Here is a 17,691-nt window from a genome sequence, read left to right as displayed (position 1 = left end):
CCCTCTGAGTCACATAGAGACATTCCCATGCCACAAAGGGGTCCTAAAATACATGGCCTCACCACACAGATTCTCCTAATTGCTCAAGGGAATGCCTTTGTCTTAGGCCTCACTCCACCTGACCTTGCTGCAGTGATGGATACTTTTAACAAGCCTCTTCCTGGTGGTTGGTCTAGTGACATTCTCTCACTGTTCTCAATACCAGTCTGAGAGGCAATTAGGCAGCGCTGTGAATAGAAAGATGGTCTTGAAGTCAGGAGGACCTGAGTTCAAATTCAGCCTCAGATACTCATTAGTTGAGTAAGTCTGCACAAATCACTTAATCTCTGTCTGACTCAGTTTCCTCAATGTTAAATTGGAGATAATAATAGCACATACACCTCAGGGTTATTATAAAAATCAAATGAGATAATATTTGACAAGCCCTTATAGTGCCTGGCACAAGGCATGTGTTTAAGAAATATATGTGCCCTTTCCCTTGTCTATTTGTTTTCAGTATTTGCTCTGCTTCATCACTATCTGTCTTCTGTTCACTAAATATAGGTGTACTCTAAGGTACTGTAATGAACCACATTCACTTCTCTCTCTATGCCCTTAGCAATCTTCATGGCCTCTTTCTGTTGCTGTTCAGTCATGTCCAACTCTTCCTGATCCTATCTGGGGTTTTCTTTGCAAAGATCCTGGAGTTAGTTTTGTCATTTCCTGTTCCAGCTTATTTTATAGATGAGGAAACTGAGGAAAACAGGGTTAAATGACTTGCCCAAGGTTACACAGCTAGTAAGTGTCTGTGATCAGATTTGAACAGAGAAAGATGAGTCTTCTTGACTCCAGGCCCAGCACTCTTTCCACTGAGCTGCCCCTTCGTTAGCTCACAAGGGCTCAGTGAACATTTCTATGAAGATGATGACTCAAATACACACACACAGATATATACACACACATGCACACAATAGATATACACACATGTGTATACACACACACTCATATATATTTATACACATACACACACAAACATATTCCATTGGAACACCAAGATGCTTGTATTTAGCAAGCAGCAGTTCACAATGTGGGGCTTGAGTTCAGGAGAGACACTAGACCTTATCTCTCTCCTGAACTCCAGCCCCACACCGTCAACTGCTGCCTCCTAAATATAGTGATCTTGATGTTCCAATGAATTTTCATATTGTCCGAGGCAGATCTCGCTATACTTTCCCCCAAACTCCTGCTTCCTCCTTTCTTTCCTATCTCTGCATAAGGAATGAGGGATTGGAGGGATAAAGGAATGGGAATAGCCCTACACCTCTTATCACCTAGTTTTATCATCCTGGAATCATCTAATTATTTCACCAGCCCTTACTCCCCAACCCCATACCTATCCATGTCCACTCAGTTGCCAAGTCTTGTCAGTTTTACCTCCACAACATCTTTCTCATATATTTTGCTTTTCTCACATAACCATTGTGCTAGCCTACATCACTGTTCACCTACAATAGACCACTGAAATAGACCCATACTTGGCCTCCATGCTTTTAGGATCTTCCCTCAACAATCCATCTTCTTCCAAGTGACATTCCTATAATACAGATCCAAATATGTTAAGCCCTTTCAGTGACTCCCTGTTACCTCCAGGATGAAATATGAAGTCCTCTGACATTTTAAGCCCTTCACAATGTGGTTCCCACCTAGCTTTCCAGAATTACTTTATATTACGCCCCCTTCACATATTACATGTTCTAACCTTGGAGTGGGGAAGCTGCAGCCTTGGGGCCAAAGGTGGCCCACTAGGTCTTCAGGCATGGCCCTTTGACAATCCAAATTTCACAGAACAAATCCCATTAATAAAAGGATTTGTTTTGTAAAACTTGGACTCAGTTAAAAGGCCACACCCAAGGTTCCCCACCCCTGTTCTAGTCAATAGAGACTACTAGCAATTTTCCATTTGGCATTCCTTCTCCAGCCTCAGTTTCTTGCACAAGTGACTGGTCTACCTGGAATTCATTCTTTTCTGTCACCTCCACATGTATAAATCCATACCTCAGCTCAATTGATCTGAAACCCTTCCTGATTCCTTCAGAGTCCTTTCCTCTGATACTATTTTGTATTTAACTTAATATATACACTTTATTTTTACTTCCATGCCTACTTACTGTGTCACCCCCAAGGAAAAAAATAATCTTCTTATTGTCTGGAATTATTATTTTTTCTTTGATTCCCTAGAACTTATATATAACAGTGCCTTGCACACAGTGTGATGATGATAATAATGATTAATAATAATAGTCATTATTTATATAGCACTGCAAGGTGATTTACCTTTATTATTTCTTATGATCCTTACAAGAACTCTGTGGGGTAATTGCTGTTGCAGCCAGGCCTCAATAAGTATAAAGCATGAATTTCCTGAGGTGGTCATACTCATTGAGATTCACACTATTAAAGGTTTTAGTTACGGAAAATATGGTAAGCTGCTCTAGCCTAGTGGAAATGTGCAGTGTGAATTTGAATAATGCTACTACTTCAAGGGAAGCCAGATGGCTCAGTGGATAGTACTGGGCCTGGATCATGAAGACCTGAACTCATATCCAGGCTGAGACACTTACTAGCTACGTGACCTGGGGAGTCACTTAATCTTTGTTTGCCTTAATCCACTGGAGAAGGAAATGACAAACCACCAGTATCTTTGCTACAAAAACACCATAGACAGTATTGATATGCTGTGACTCACAGAGTCACAAAGAGTGAGACACAATTCAATAAAGAAACAACAATAACAATCACTTCAATAGATTTGTTATTCACACTAATTGGAAATATAACCATACCATCTTCATCATTACAGCTGAGGAACCTCAGGTTAACTCACCAATCCAGGGTATACAGCTAGTGTCTGAGGTGAGATTTGAACTCAGGTCTTCCTGACTCCAAGTCTAGGATTTTAATGCACTGTCCACCTAGCTGCTAATATTAGTTTATAATTGTTTCAGACCCAAAGTAATTAATAAATTATTTGTAAATAGCTATTTATTAAGTAATCGAAGATTATCCATTCTTTTAAAAATGATATCTAATTGAATTGGGAGGTTTCTTTGAAACAGGGCCTCTGATTGGGTCTCATTTGTGTTTTAATGTGAGTAACCAAGTTGGACATCACTGCCATATGGGCACTCAATGTATTACATACAGATCTAACATGCTGTTGTTCAGTCCAGTTGTGTCTGACTCTTCATGACTCCATGGACTGTAGCATACCAGGCCTTTCTTTTTGGGGGGATTAAAGGGACCATCCCTTGGCTCACTTCTTAAACAGTCATAATCACTGAAAGGGCACTGCCTCAGTCAAAGTGAGAACTTAGCTTAAAAGACCTTAGCTAAAAAGGCTGAGATCTCCCACTGCATTGTGGGTCGTATCCAGTTGTCCTGACCTATATCTGGCCACTGAACCCAAATGGTTCCATAGGAGGAAGTGAGTTGGTGACTTGTACAGCCCTCTCTCACTTAAATCCAAGTGGCCAAAGAATTTAAACTTCCAGCTTAAGTCTCTGACCTTCCACTGAATAACCTAAATTTATTTAAGTACTGACTAATTTGATATCCTTGCTGTCCAAGGGACTCTCAAGTCTTGTCCAGCACCAAAATATGAAAGCATTTACTCTGTAGCACTCAGCTTTCCTCATAGTCCAACTCTCACAATCATACATTGTTACTTGAAAAAAAGTCATAGCTTTGACTATACAGACCTTTGTCAGCAAGGTAATATCTCTGCCTTTTAGCATGCTGTCCAGATTTGCTATATAGCTTTCCTTCCCTTGGAGCAAGTGTCTTTTAATTTCATTGCTACAGTCACTGCCTGCAGTGATCTTTGAGACTAAGAATACAAAATCTGACACTGTTCCATTTCTTTTCCCTCTATTTGCCAGGAAGTGATGGGACCAGTTGCCAAGATCTTAGTTTTTTGAATGTTAAGCTTCAAGGCAGATTTCACACTTTTTTCTTTCATCCTCATTAAGAGGCTTCTTAATTATTCCTCACTTTCTGCAATCAAAATGGCATCTGCATATCTGAGATCATTGACATTTCTCTGGGCAACCTTAATTCCAGGTTTTGATTCATCCAGCTTGGCATTTTGCATTATGTACTCTCCACATAAGTTAAATAAATAAGGTGACAATATACTGCCTTATCATACTTCTTTTCCAATTGTAAGTCAGTCAGTTCTATGTTTGTTTCTAACCTCTGCTTCCTGATTCCTCATTCAGATTCCTTAGGAGACAAATAAGATGATCTGATACTCCCATTTCTTTGAGGACTTGCCACATTTTGTTGTGATCCATACAGGCAAAAAAAAATGTAACATATCTTTATTCAAAGTTTTGTTTGAATGTAAAATTGAGAGTCGACTCATAAACATTATAGATAGGGAAGGGTTACTCATTTTTTTCTGCAAAAAAAAATGAAAAAAGTTATTCTGTGAAGTATTTTAGATTAATAGCTATGATAGTTGGGCACATTGCTTCAGTGAGGACAATGTTCATTTCCAAGATGATACATTATAAAAACATCAGAGCCTTCTCTTCCCATCAACATGTCAGAAACATTTTTTCCATCTAATAAATAATACTTTCTTCAATTTCAACCAGATTTAAGGGGCATTCATTGACTCTAAATCTTCAGATAAGTCAGCAGGTGATATTTATAATAGCATCCTCTAGACTGACATTGTACATGGAAATGTGTATTAAAAAATTAGTTGACTAGAGTACTTTACATATCTGAATAGAGCATGTAGAATGTCTGTGTATCTGTGTCTGTGTGTTGTGTTGTATGTAGAATTAAGGGAGGATGGGAAATGCAACCTAATCAATTATTTTCAGTACAGCAATGTTTTCCAATTCAAGAAGCACCAACTTTAAATAAACTTGTAAATACGAATCTCAGGTAAAATATATAGTAGGATTAAAATCTACAGCTGTAAAGCCACAAGAAAAATCTGTGCAGGCCAAGCATCAGTAGTCTAAGCTTTTCACTTCTCTTTTCATTCATTTTGTCATGTTACAGAACAAAATCTCTTCTACAATCTAGAGAATGGCTAGCAAAATGGATTATATACAAATGGCTGATCAAGAATTACTTCTGTAAAACCAACAAATTAAAGCATAAGTAGGACCTCTGTGATGGTGAGAGGCATATTGGATCTTAAATTCATTCAGCATTATTGTTTCAGGCTGCTGGAAGCTTGAGGACAGACCTTGTTCTCGTTTTTCTGCCCCATATTAAATGGTTCAGTGAACACTTTTGACCTTACTATTTATGTGAAAATATTGGGCCAATTTCTCTCCATTATTTGTTTATTTAAAGTTTAAATTGCTTTACCTTGTGTAGAAAGTTATTTTTTTTAAATGTACTTATATATAAGCTAAAATCTTATTGTCTTTCTCCAGTCCTGACCTTATAGAAAGACAATCAGACATTCATCAGTCAGAAACAACTGATCTTGATTTAATCTCAAGGTGAAGATGGTACCACCAAAAGATGGTAGAGAGAAAAATAAAAATATAAATATGATTCTGGGGATGATCACGTGGAACTAGCAACAGTGCTAATCTACTGCTTCTCTTAATTTTGTGTTTGTGAAGGATCTGTGTTGGCCAAAAGAGGTCACCTGTATGTTTGAATTACATTCATTTTTCATATGTGTTTGACTGGTCACTGAAAGAAAGAAATTTAAGCTTGATTTTGTAATTTATTTTATCACCCCATCTATTTCAGAACAAATCACACTTAATATTTTGTATGGACAAATACAGATTTTGCTTGAATAGATATATTGTTCTTACTCAACTTGTACTGACAAGCTAGGGGAGGTCATTATTTTTTAAATTATGGGTTGACAAGAAGATGGTTCCTATTTGAAATTTTACCTAAAAACCTACCATTTTTCCAATAGATCTGAATATGCCCTCTGTAAAATGGAGTATAGTACGGTAGATTTAACACTGGATTTAGAGTCAGAAAACTTGGTTGGGAAATCCTAATCTCTATACTATCTGTGTGAGCTTGGGCAAGTCACTTGGCCCCACTGTCTGGGCCTCAGTTCTGCATCTGTAAGATGCCAGGAGGTTGGGATACATGGCTCCTAAGGCCCCTTCCAGTTTGAAATCTTTTGTCCTGTGACCATCATATAGCTTATTTACTGCATCTATTTTATCATAAAATAAAGTACATTATTCTTTGTCCCATGCAGACCTGTCCTTAAAAATGACTTCCTAATTTTTTTGACAGTATCACTATAATTTAAATTCATCATGTCTCAAAATCTTAGAGGCATCTCTAATTCCCCAATCTTCCTCCCCCTCTTCCCTAAGCTAATTAGTTCCAAGTCCCATCAACTCTAACTCCAAAATGGCTTCTCTTTTTGTATCTTCCTAGCTATCTGTAATTCAGGCCTTCATTATCTTCATCTTTTATAATTGGAAAAAATGGCTGCTAGGTAGCACAGTGGATAGATAAGATTCATTTTTCTGAGTTCAAATCTGGCCTCAAACATTTACTAGCTGTGTGACCCCAGGCAAGTCATTTAAATCCATTTGCCTCAGTTTCCTCATCTATAAGATGATCTGGAGAAGGAAATGGCAAACCAATCCAGTATCTTTGCCCAGAAAACCCAAAATGGAGTCACAAAGAGTCAGACATGACTGAAGTGATTGAAGAATAACATCTCTCCTTTCCATTTATCCTTTGCATTGCTTTTGAAGCAATATTCCTAATGCATAGCTGTGATCCTGACATCTCCCTGATTAACAATATTTAGGAATTCCCCACTGTCTACATGACAATATACAACTTCAAAAGCTTGGCAAAGATCCCCTGCCATCTGCTTTAACCAGTATTCTTGGCTTTATTTTCTACTCCTCATTGTACCCTCCACATTACAGCCAAAGGGCCTAATTCTTTGCAGATCTCATTCTGCCCTCTCCCACCTCTCAACAGTTGCCCAGGTCACCTTCTAAGTGAAGAGACTCATGTGGACTTTCAAAAACATTTCATACTGGCCACTATTATACTAAAATTCAGACATGTGTTGGCTTTTTCTTGAAAACTTCTTTTTCCCTATGTGAAAATTACTAGGGTTCACAATTGTGGTAAGCATATATTTCTATCAGTTGGGGCTTCATCATTGCAGCTCCCCAAATAATGATGTAATTCAGGAGGGAATCTACACACAAGGACTGTGACCTTTTGAATTAGGTACAATGGACAGGGGTTGCCTTTCTTTGCCTGTCCTATAATCCACTTCCTATAAACCCAACATCAAGGTTGGGTTAGACATCCTACCTCACAATAACTAGAAACATGAAATTGCTTCCAAAGAGTCACACTTCCTTCTAGGGCTCCCTTCATTATTTTTAATGGTTCCACATACCCCTCCTTCCCTATATTCATTGCCCAGTATTTCACTTCTGCACTCAACTGATACACATTCCATTCTCTATCTTGTTCTACTTCACTTACTCAATAACTGTTCCACACTCTATAAACATACCCAAGGGCCATATCTCAATACCACTTCAAAACACTCTCTTTTATTAACATCAGGAGAACTTTTCTAATCCAGGGGATTGCAGAAAGCTGTGCAAAACATTATTTTTCCCCACAGAGCTGTCTGACATCCCCAGAGTTCTCAATCTTAACATCATTCCTAGAAAAAAGCCCCCCCTCTATCTTTGTACCTTTCACAACACTGCTCTTTCCAAAAATTGGTTTAGTTGCCATCTTCTCCATTCTTTTTTTGACACTACCTTCTTCAAGCAGACCTGATCTCTCCTTCCCAATTTTTCATGATTCTGACCTCTCCTAAGTATTTACCACATTCAAACTTGTAGTATAGTTGCTTATGCCCATATTTTATTCCTCTAACTATAAGTATTTCAAGGGAAGAGACTATACAAATTATTTATCTTTGTACTACAATAAAGACTGCATTGAATGTTGATTAGATGTAATTGATTTTTTCACTTTGCTGAACACATTATTGATTTTCAAATTTAACTTTTTGACTCATTTGTGAACATATTATCAACTACAGAAAATTGCAAAACTAGAATTATGTGAGGATCACTTTTGTTGCCTCAGATCTTACCTTTCCATGTCTTTCTCTTCCCTCTGCTGAACCTCATTAATCTCCTTTAAGATGCTCAGTATCTAAAATTGTTTTTACATGTAATTGGAGGAAAATAAAATATTAATTTTTTTAAAAGATGCTCAGTATCTTTATTTCCTCTCTGGTTTCTCTATTACAAAACTTAGCTCTTACGAAAAATGTGATGAGTTTATTCTAAATAAAATGGAAATGACTGACTGGTGTAATGACTGGCTATTTCCATTTAAAGGGACACAACTTTAAGGAAATGTAAAAAATGCCTCTATGTGGGTTTTCTCCCATCAGCCTGAGGGCAAAGGTTGGACATCAAACCCTAAATGTCCCTGACATCATTCTGGGTAGGGAGCTCTGTGACATCCTATTCTGAGTAATCTCAGTCAAGAAACAACTCTGCATTTCCAGTGGAATGGATGCTCTAGTAGGTTCCACCATGCCAGGCTTTAAACATAGACCTGGCAACAGACAGTTTGCAGTATAAAAACCAACTTAGTTAAGTGTATAGAGGATCATTATTACCAGCAGACTAGTCATTGGGGGAGGGGTGAATTCTCTGGCCACAACAGTCCATAAAAGAAGGAAAATTACAAAATCACATTCAGTCTTACAGAACATCCTACTGATTTTTCAGTGACAGGGCAAAACAGTAAACAAAAATTGCTAACAATTGTGTCATTTTTAGACCATTTACAAGCAGTAGTTGCTATTCTAAACATGAAGCAGTTAGATAGCACAGTGGATAGAGCATTGGACTTAGAATCAGGAAGACTCATCTTACTAGCTGTGTGACCATGGGTAAGTTACTTAACTCCATATGCCTCACTCCCTCATCTGCAAAATGAGCTGGAGAAGGAAATGGTCCAGTTATCTTTGCCAAGAAAACCCCCAAAATGGGGTCACTAAGAGAAGGACATGAGTAAAATGACTGAACAACAATGCTTTAAACATGAGATCCTTTGTCCAGTGACTGAGTGAACACACTCTAGAAGAACTACATCAATCCTGACATTCTGAGTATAAATGAAACCATAAGGATAGGAAAATGTGTAGCTACATGGAAGCTACAAGATGACCTATAACTAGAGAGTGACCCATAGGTTCTCCTTGGAGAGGCAAGAAAAGGCATTTGTTGTATAATATCTTTTAATAGTATTGCAATTTAAATTTGAAGATCTCTTTGTATTAGCAAAGGTAACAGGTACTTAGCACTTAGTAATTAATCAAATATTAATAAAAATTAATAAAAAATTAATCAAGTAATTAATCAAGAAAGTATGAATCCCTGTTGCTGACATAACAGGAAGCAGTTGGCTGAAACAGGAAGCTAATGCAATATATGTATATGAGGAAAAACCCAGAAAGGGAGAGTCAGAATTTCTTGGGACATGCAATCTGGAGGCAGAGCAGTTGCTGGAGAGAATTGAGAATTGAGAACTGAGTCAGATTTTCTTGGAGCAAGCCCCTTGGAGGCAGAGGCTGCTACTGCCAGGGAGGCTGAAGAGGAGCTGAGGAGCTTGAAGAGGAAAGCAACTCTCTCCCCACCCCCACCCCCCAGGCTGGAGAGAATAATTTGGATTTGGAGAACATGGATGAAGTGATTTTTGATTCTGAAAACCAGCTGAAACTTCGGCTGAGTCAGAGGGCCAGCAGGAGCTGCTGAGGATTTCAGAAAGCCAATCAGAGCTGAGGGCCAGCTGGAGCAGGTGAGGCTGTTGAGGATTTCTGAGGGCCAGCTGGTGCTGCCAAAGACTGAGGAAGCATGACTGTGATGCTGGTACTTTTCATGAACCAGTTGGTGGCTTTGTTAAGCCTTGACTTCCCGGGAACAGAGACTGTGAAGGATTTAAGATGGACTGGACTCCATGAGCTCCAATGTGAAGCAGGAACTTCACAGAGAGCTGGCCAAGAACCTAGGAGCTGTCTGCCTTTGAACCCAGGTGACAGTTTGGTGAATCCAGGTAGGATATGGGACCATGGGAGGGGATCCAGGGAATCTGAGTGACCACCCCAAATCAAACTGAAAGAAGACTTTACTTGGATACTGTATACTGACTAAGAAGATTATAATTTACTAGTGACCTAAGGGTGTAGGGTCTGTGGATTTTCTGATGATTGAATAGTGAATGATGAAGGATGATTGATTGACTAAATGATTGTACTTAGTGATTGATGACTTTATAAGTAATTTAATTGTAACCTATGTAGCCCCATGAGTGGACAACTTTGAGTACTGTACTTTGTGACTGAATTAAATATTTTGTTAATGCTTGAGTTACTAAATGATGGGTTTTTTGTTCAAAATTTTGTGTCCACTGTAGTGGAAACTATGTGGCCATTTTCTGTGATAAGTTGTTGTGAATGCTATATTTTGATTTTCTGTGATAAGTTGTAATATAATGAATGCTGTATTTTGATTTACTGTTGCTTTGATTTGTTATGGAGAGTATTCACTATACTGTGTAATCAGAACCTTAAAAGCTGTTCACAGTAGCATTCTTCTGAAATGCTGCTAGTGCTTGGCTTTACATATGTCCAAAAGCAACATATCATTTCATGGAAGTTATCTTATATTGTAGTGTTTACACTATTTTAAAAAAAAGAACATTGTTAAAATAATTGTTAACTTATGCATTGACATCTGTCACAGAAGATACAGAGGTAAACAGAGAAATTCTACAAAGAGTTCAATAAGAGAATTAAATTGAGATGTACTTTGATACTTAGTAACCATAAAGCAATGATGGGAATATGTAAAGATTCTGAGAAATGTGTTGGACAATATGGAATAAGAATAAGGCCAGACAGAAGCCAAATACTTAAATATTACACAGAGATCCAATGTCTGGTTTAATTTGTAGTGAAATTCATTATTGGTGGTAAGGCCCTCCAGATACTCACGTTCATGAATGGAATCATGTTTGGTTACATCCTGCTTGAGATTTGTAATGCATATGCACACACATATGTATAGAGACAATATTCTTCATCCACTTGGTTTTTCGCACACACAGACACACACATATACACATACACATACATATATACATATACATATATGCATATACACAGATATATGTATCTATACAAACATATATGAAAAATCAAGTGGATGAAAAATGTTAATTGTCCAAACGATGATATAGAGAAGTATGGGAAATTTATAAAGCTTGTCTATCAGGAAATGTATCAAGTAGACAATGTGTTGGGTCCAGGATTAAACAGTAGTTTGAGAATAAGTTGGATTGCCACCGGAAAACCAATATGGTCCCTTAGTAATACCACACTACTAATAAATAATGAATTATTTTTTTAAAAACAATATTTCATAAACATTGTTTAACTGTTAGTCCTGAAGCATTATAGTCTCTGTAGGATTAAAAATGAATACCACTCTAAGGGCAATGGAAAGATGCACAGTGGATATGATCAGGCTGCTTAGCACTGTGCCTGGAACATAATAAAAGCTATATAAATGTTAAAACAAACAAGAATAAATTATTAGAAACTGGGAAGAATAACTTTGAGGAGATCATTTGTAATTCTGTCATGAAAGATCAGGTAGGTAAAGTATTTTAGTAAATTGGTCTATTGCAAAAATATTTGAACCACATAGAACAGAAACAAAACAAAAGGCAAACCAAAATATCAAATACATTTAACAGATCTGGACAAAGAAACCAACCTAGCTGAAACAGCAAGTCACCCTGAAGGGATTTAGGATGTTCCAGGTAAGCCAAATTATCACAATGACTTTCATGACTCTTCAGTTCTGATGGAGACCAACCCTGAACCCAATAGTTTTGGGAATAATAGTATTCTACAAACTACCAGACATGTTTTTTGTTTATTCCTACTTTATTTCTAAAGTTAGTAATCCTTTGTTTAAAAAAAAAGCAACTAATCTGATATTGCAGCCAAATGGAATTGGGGTACTGGTCACTGCGCCTTTAAAACTGGGTGATGCCACAGGCAGGGACTCTAGGAAATGGCTTAGTCCCCCCTCCCCCTCCCTCTAAGGTAGTGGTTTCAAACTCAAATAGAGATGGATCCCTGTGAGGGGCAGATTGATTTGGGAAATCAGAAATTAACATCATCTGTATTGTGCTATGTTTGTATTTATTTTGTCAAACATTTCCTAGTTGCATTTCAAACTGATTTAGGCTACACTTGGGAGTTTTTGTGGCCAGATATGCATGCATCACAGGCCAAAAGTTTGACATTTGTACTGTAAAGGTACTGGAGAATCTTGGAGGAAGGGTGAAAAGCAACAGATCTCATCTTCAGATAGGGGGCCAGAGCAAACATTACAAACAAATCTACTTTTAACAAAGAGAATAAACAGCCCTCTACCAATGTTATTAGGTAAGAACTGCAAAGAAACAAAAACAACTTCAGCCAATTTCTAGTGAACCTATGGATGTTTTGTATATTAGAAGGATCTAGCAGAAGGTGAAATGAGTATCATGTCACTATTCATCCAGAACTGTAGGGGCTCTGCCATGTGGTATGAAGAGCTAATGAAACAACTACACTGTGTTGCCTATTTATTAGAAACTGGGAAGACAAATTAACTTTGAGGAGATCATTTGTAATTCTGTAATGAAAGATCAACTAGGTAAAGTATTTTAGTAAATTGATCTATTGCAAAAATATTTGAACCATATAGAACAGAAACAAAACAAAAGGCAAACTGAAATCTCAAATAACATAATTCTATTATCATGAACAATTCCAAAGTTAAAAATTGATCAGTAATGTAAAATATAATTTAAAAATAACAGAATGCTTTTCTGTAATTCATAAATAAGATTATCTATGCATAAAAGATGGTGGTGAGAATTGAATATTAAAATTCTACAATTTCTGGATTCTAAAAAAAAAAGAAGGTAGGAAAACTTTTATCATAAAAGCAGCTTTCTTCAAAACACAATTCTATCCAGATGGAGAAGCGATAGAATTTTACCATCCCATTCTTCTTCCACCCCATCAGACATATTATCCTTTCCCATTTATATATTCTCATGAATATATAGATAATAATCATTTTATTATATCATTCTAAATAAGATAACATGCTAATTAAAATCCAAGTCTACTTGGAAAATGTTTGAATAAAAGCTAGCATCAGTATATGCATTCTAGAGGGTCTTTCTGGAAGGTGAAAAACTGTGTCCAGACACAGCATGGTAAAATGGTAAGAGTACCAGACTGTTCACCTCAATTTTCTTGTAAAATAGGGATAATAATTGCATCTTCTTCACAGGGATTTTTTGTGAGGATCAAATGAAATAATAATTGTAAAGTGCTTAACACGCTGCCTGGAACATAATAAAAGCTATATAAATGTTAAAACAAACAAAACAAAACAAACAAGAATAAAATAAAATTTAAAAAACCCTAACTAACTTTTGGAGTGAGGAAAGTCCTTGGCTCAAATCCTATGTCTGGCACATACCAACCATTTGACAATGTGCAAGCCATAACCTCTCTGAATTTATTCATCTTTAAAAATGTGTCTAAGGAGGTGGCTAGGTGGTTCAGTGAATAGAGCACTGGCCCTGGAGTCAGGAGGACCTGAGTTCAAATTCGGCCTCAGACACTTAATACTTACTAGCTGTGTGACCTTGGGCAAGTCACTTAACCCCAATTACCCTGCCCTCCAAAAAGCAAAAAAATAAAATAAAAGTATATATGTGTCTGTGTGGAGATAATACTGATGTATCTCCTCACAGGCTCATCACAAAGATCAAATAAGTTAATACAAGGTATCCCAAATTTATTATTATAATTTTAAATTTTAGCAGCTTTATGCTTTAATTTAAGCTTTCATTAAATTTAAATTGCACTAAAACTTCTGGGATACTCTGTATCTGTAAAGCACTCTGTGAATGTTAGTTATTTATTATCCTTCACTTCTCTTAGTTCTTCTTTTACCAGTTTGACTAGTCTTTCTGTCTACGTTTCTGAATTATCATGCATAGAATAACCCACAGTCACAAGTTCACTCCCAAGGTTTTTCTTAGCTTTATTTTTTTGCCTCATCCTCTCTCTTGGTGACCTCATAATTTCATTAATTATGATTTCTATTATAATAACACCCATATCTATATCATAATAGTAATGATGATAATAATAATAACAGCATTTGCATAACTCTTTAAGGTTTGCAAAGCACTTCACAAATATTTCATTTGTCCATGAAGCAACTTGGAAGCATATATGCTATTGTTGTCTTTGCTTTACAGATGAGGAAAAGAGGCAAACAGAAATTAAATGAATTGCCCAGGGTCACATAGTTAGCAAATATTTGAAGATGGATTTGAACTCCACCCTTCCTGACTCCAGGCCCACTTCACTACTTATCATGCCACCTCCTTGGCTTTTATGCTTCATAACCCAATCTCTCTCCTAATGTCCAATTCTACATCACCAATGGCATACTGGAGATTTCAAAATGAAATCCTATGTTTCTGAGTGGGAACAGTTTGTTGCTAACTTGGAGGGAAAGTTAAGCCAACACACAGCTGGCAACAGCAAAGCAGAAAAGGAGTGGGCAGCTTTCAGAGATTTGGTGTACAACACTGCATTTGATCATCTGGGTCAGAACACTTGCAAATATCAGGATTGGTTTGGTGAAAATGATGGGGAAATTCAGAAGCTGCTAACTGAAAAACGAGAGTCCCCCTTAGTAGGCTACTACTTCACCCCACGCATCCAATCATTTGCCATGTTTTCTGTTTCTAAGACCATACCTCTCACATCTGTTTCCTTCTCTTTTCATATGACCACAAGCATAGTTCAGACACTTATCACATTTTATCTGGTTATTACTATGGACCACTGATTGATCTGTATACATTTTAAGTCACTCTACTCTATAATTCATCCTCCATGCTACTGCAAAACAATTTTTCCCCCACAGATGGGTCTGATATATCACTCATCTGTTTGATAATAATCCAGTGATTCTGGAGTTAGCATCTAAACAAAACTCTGCCAAACCTCTTGTCTTTGGTTTTTCAAGTCTTTCACAGTCTGGTTCCAAGTTACCTTTCCAGTCTTCGACTTTTATTCCCCTTCATGCACTCTGTAATTCAGCCAAACTGATCATCTTACTGTTACTCACACAACATCCCATCTCCCATCTCTGCAACTTTGCATTAGCTGTTGCCTGTACTTACAAAGTAGACTTCATCTCTACCTCTCAGAATCTCTAGGTTACCTTCAAAGCTCAACTCATATCTTCTATGTAAGGCCTCTCCAGATCCCTTCAGTCATTCACTCATCAAGTATTTATTAAAAACACTTAATTAGGGGAGGCTAGATGGTGCAGTGAATAGAGCACTGGCCCTGGAGTCAGGAGGACCTGAGTTTAAATCCGGCCTCAGCACTTAACACAAAAACTAGCCATGTGACCTTGGGCAAGTCACTTAACTCCAATTACCCTCCAAAAAGCAAAAAAACCCCAAATGCTTAATTAATCCATGTGCTAGGAGTTACACTGGAATTCATCCACCTCTCCCAAATTTATTGTATATGTGTACACACACACACACACACACACACACACACACACATACACACACACTTTTGTATGTATTTACTTGTTCCATGAGGACATAAGCCCCTTGAAAAATGGTTCTCTTTCATTACTACATTTGTATTTTCAGGTCTTAGCATGGTACCTGACACTTTATGCTTGCTGAATGATTAGCTTTTATAATAATATTGATAGCTCACATTTATATTGCATTTTCTGTTGTGTAAAGTACTTTGTCTATATTATCTTCCAAACCGACTTCATAGAGTTAACCCTTATTATGCCTCTGATGGTGACCAGAAACCCCCACATGTTACTGCTGCACCCCACCTGCCATACACAAGAACCTCTTAAGAGATTTAATGGCTAGAAAGTACAAGGAGAACCGAAAAATTACGTGTGAGCATAATTCAGGCCTCACCATCTTTACTGTTCCCTGACACAGGTGAATCATTACCATAGTCTTCATCTCCCCAGGCATCAAGCAGAATGTGATGATGCTTCAAGCAGGTAGGCAGCAGCTCAGCTCTTGTCCATTTGTGGATATGAAATGGATAAATTTAAGAACCTCTCTTTAATGTGAAATGTAGAAGTCTCTTTGTTGTGAAAGTCACAACAGATCATCAATAATGTTGCTCTGGAGGAAGAAATCTCCAGTCCATATTGGCAAGGATACCAGATTCTCAGTGAACTATTCTTGTCCTGCTAATCTCTCACCCAAAGTAACCTCCACCATCTGCTTTCTCTGCTCCCAGGCAGCTGAGCATTACAAAGATATTCATAAAAAACAAACAATTGTAGTGGATTGCAGCCACTACCAACCCATACTCCTTGTCCTCAGCTAAATCCACAATGATGCTCAATTTTACTCATTTGTAATTCCCATTCCAGCTCTGATTTTGACTGATAGGATTCCTTTATTGTGCCTGAGCTGTCTTCTCCTCCTTGAAATTCCCTCAGCACCTAGGGTCTTCTTGTCCTGGAGTATCTTTTTACCTTTCCAATCCTCTTTTTTCTTCAGTGATTTCTTTCCAGGGCATCCAGGCTGGTTGTGTTTCACTATCATTGACTATCCCCTCCCTCCTTCTAGCTTTCCAGTTTCTTTTTCTATGTTTCCTTCCTCCATTAGAATGTAAGGAACTGGGGGCAGCTGGTGCAGTGACTAGAGCACTGGCCCTGGAGTCAGGAGGACCTGAGTTCAAATCCAGCCTCAGACACTTAACACAAAAACTAGCTGTGTGACCTTGGGCAAGTCACTTAACACCAATTGCCCTCCAAAAAGCAAGGGAAAAAAGAATATAAGGAGCTTAGGGGCAGGGACTAAATCTTTTTGCTTGAATTTGTATTCTCATACTTAGCATAGTGTCTGACATACAAAAAATGTTTAATAAATATTTATTGCCTTTTGTTTCCTTATGGACTCCCTATGACATTACCCATTATGTCTTCTCCAAACCTCTCTTTAGATCTCCAAAGCCAACTCTTCATTCATTACTCTCAGCTCTTCTACTTTACTGAGGAAGATGGCACATCCCACAAGCCCCTTCAACCCCTCTCTTTTTAACTCAAAACTTTGTATGATCTACCACTCAAATATATATATATATATACACACACACATATATATAGATATGTACATATATCTATATGTATATAGATATATACATATATCTATATCTATGTATCTATATCTATATCTATATATATAGTATGTATCCATCAATTAAGCACATTTTATATGCCAGATACTTTATTAGATTCTAGGGATGTAACTACAATCAACAAAACAGTCCCTTCTCCCAAAGAGTTTACATTTGACATCCTATTTCCATTTCCTCCTGTCATAAAAGTATATATAGGTAGGTATGTACATTGGGGTGCAAGGTATGTCAAAAACTCAAACCCTGTGTTTGTTTAAAGTTTACAGGACTATCTGTACCTATTTCTAGGGGTCTGTTTCTTTTCATAAATACTTGTTAATCTCATGAGGAGGGGA

The 17,691-nt window shown here is 37.4% G+C and overlaps 1 protein-coding gene across 1 annotated transcript in view; it reads right to left on the bottom strand.

Moving 5' to 3' along the window:
* The window catches only part of LOC138169643 (protein unc-13 homolog C), a 487,553-nt gene that overhangs the window by 308,176 nt on the left and 161,686 nt on the right, over positions 1–17,691 (bottom strand). Inside the window, exon 12 of the mRNA XM_069099296.1 lies at positions 10,198–10,207. Coding sequence (XP_068955397.1) covers positions 10,198–10,207 — 10 coding nt within the window. The remainder of the gene's footprint in view (positions 1–10,197; positions 10,208–17,691) is intronic.

This window comes from Petaurus breviceps, unplaced genomic scaffold (genome assembly GCF_028583685.1).
Source record: "Petaurus breviceps papuanus isolate PSGF00001 unplaced genomic scaffold, PetGlider_PUasm1.0 37, whole genome shotgun sequence".
Lineage (NCBI taxonomy): Eukaryota > Metazoa > Chordata > Mammalia > Diprotodontia > Petauridae > Petaurus > Petaurus breviceps.
Note: the sequence above shows the minus strand (reverse complement) of the source record. Positions and strands in the feature narration are given on the sequence as shown.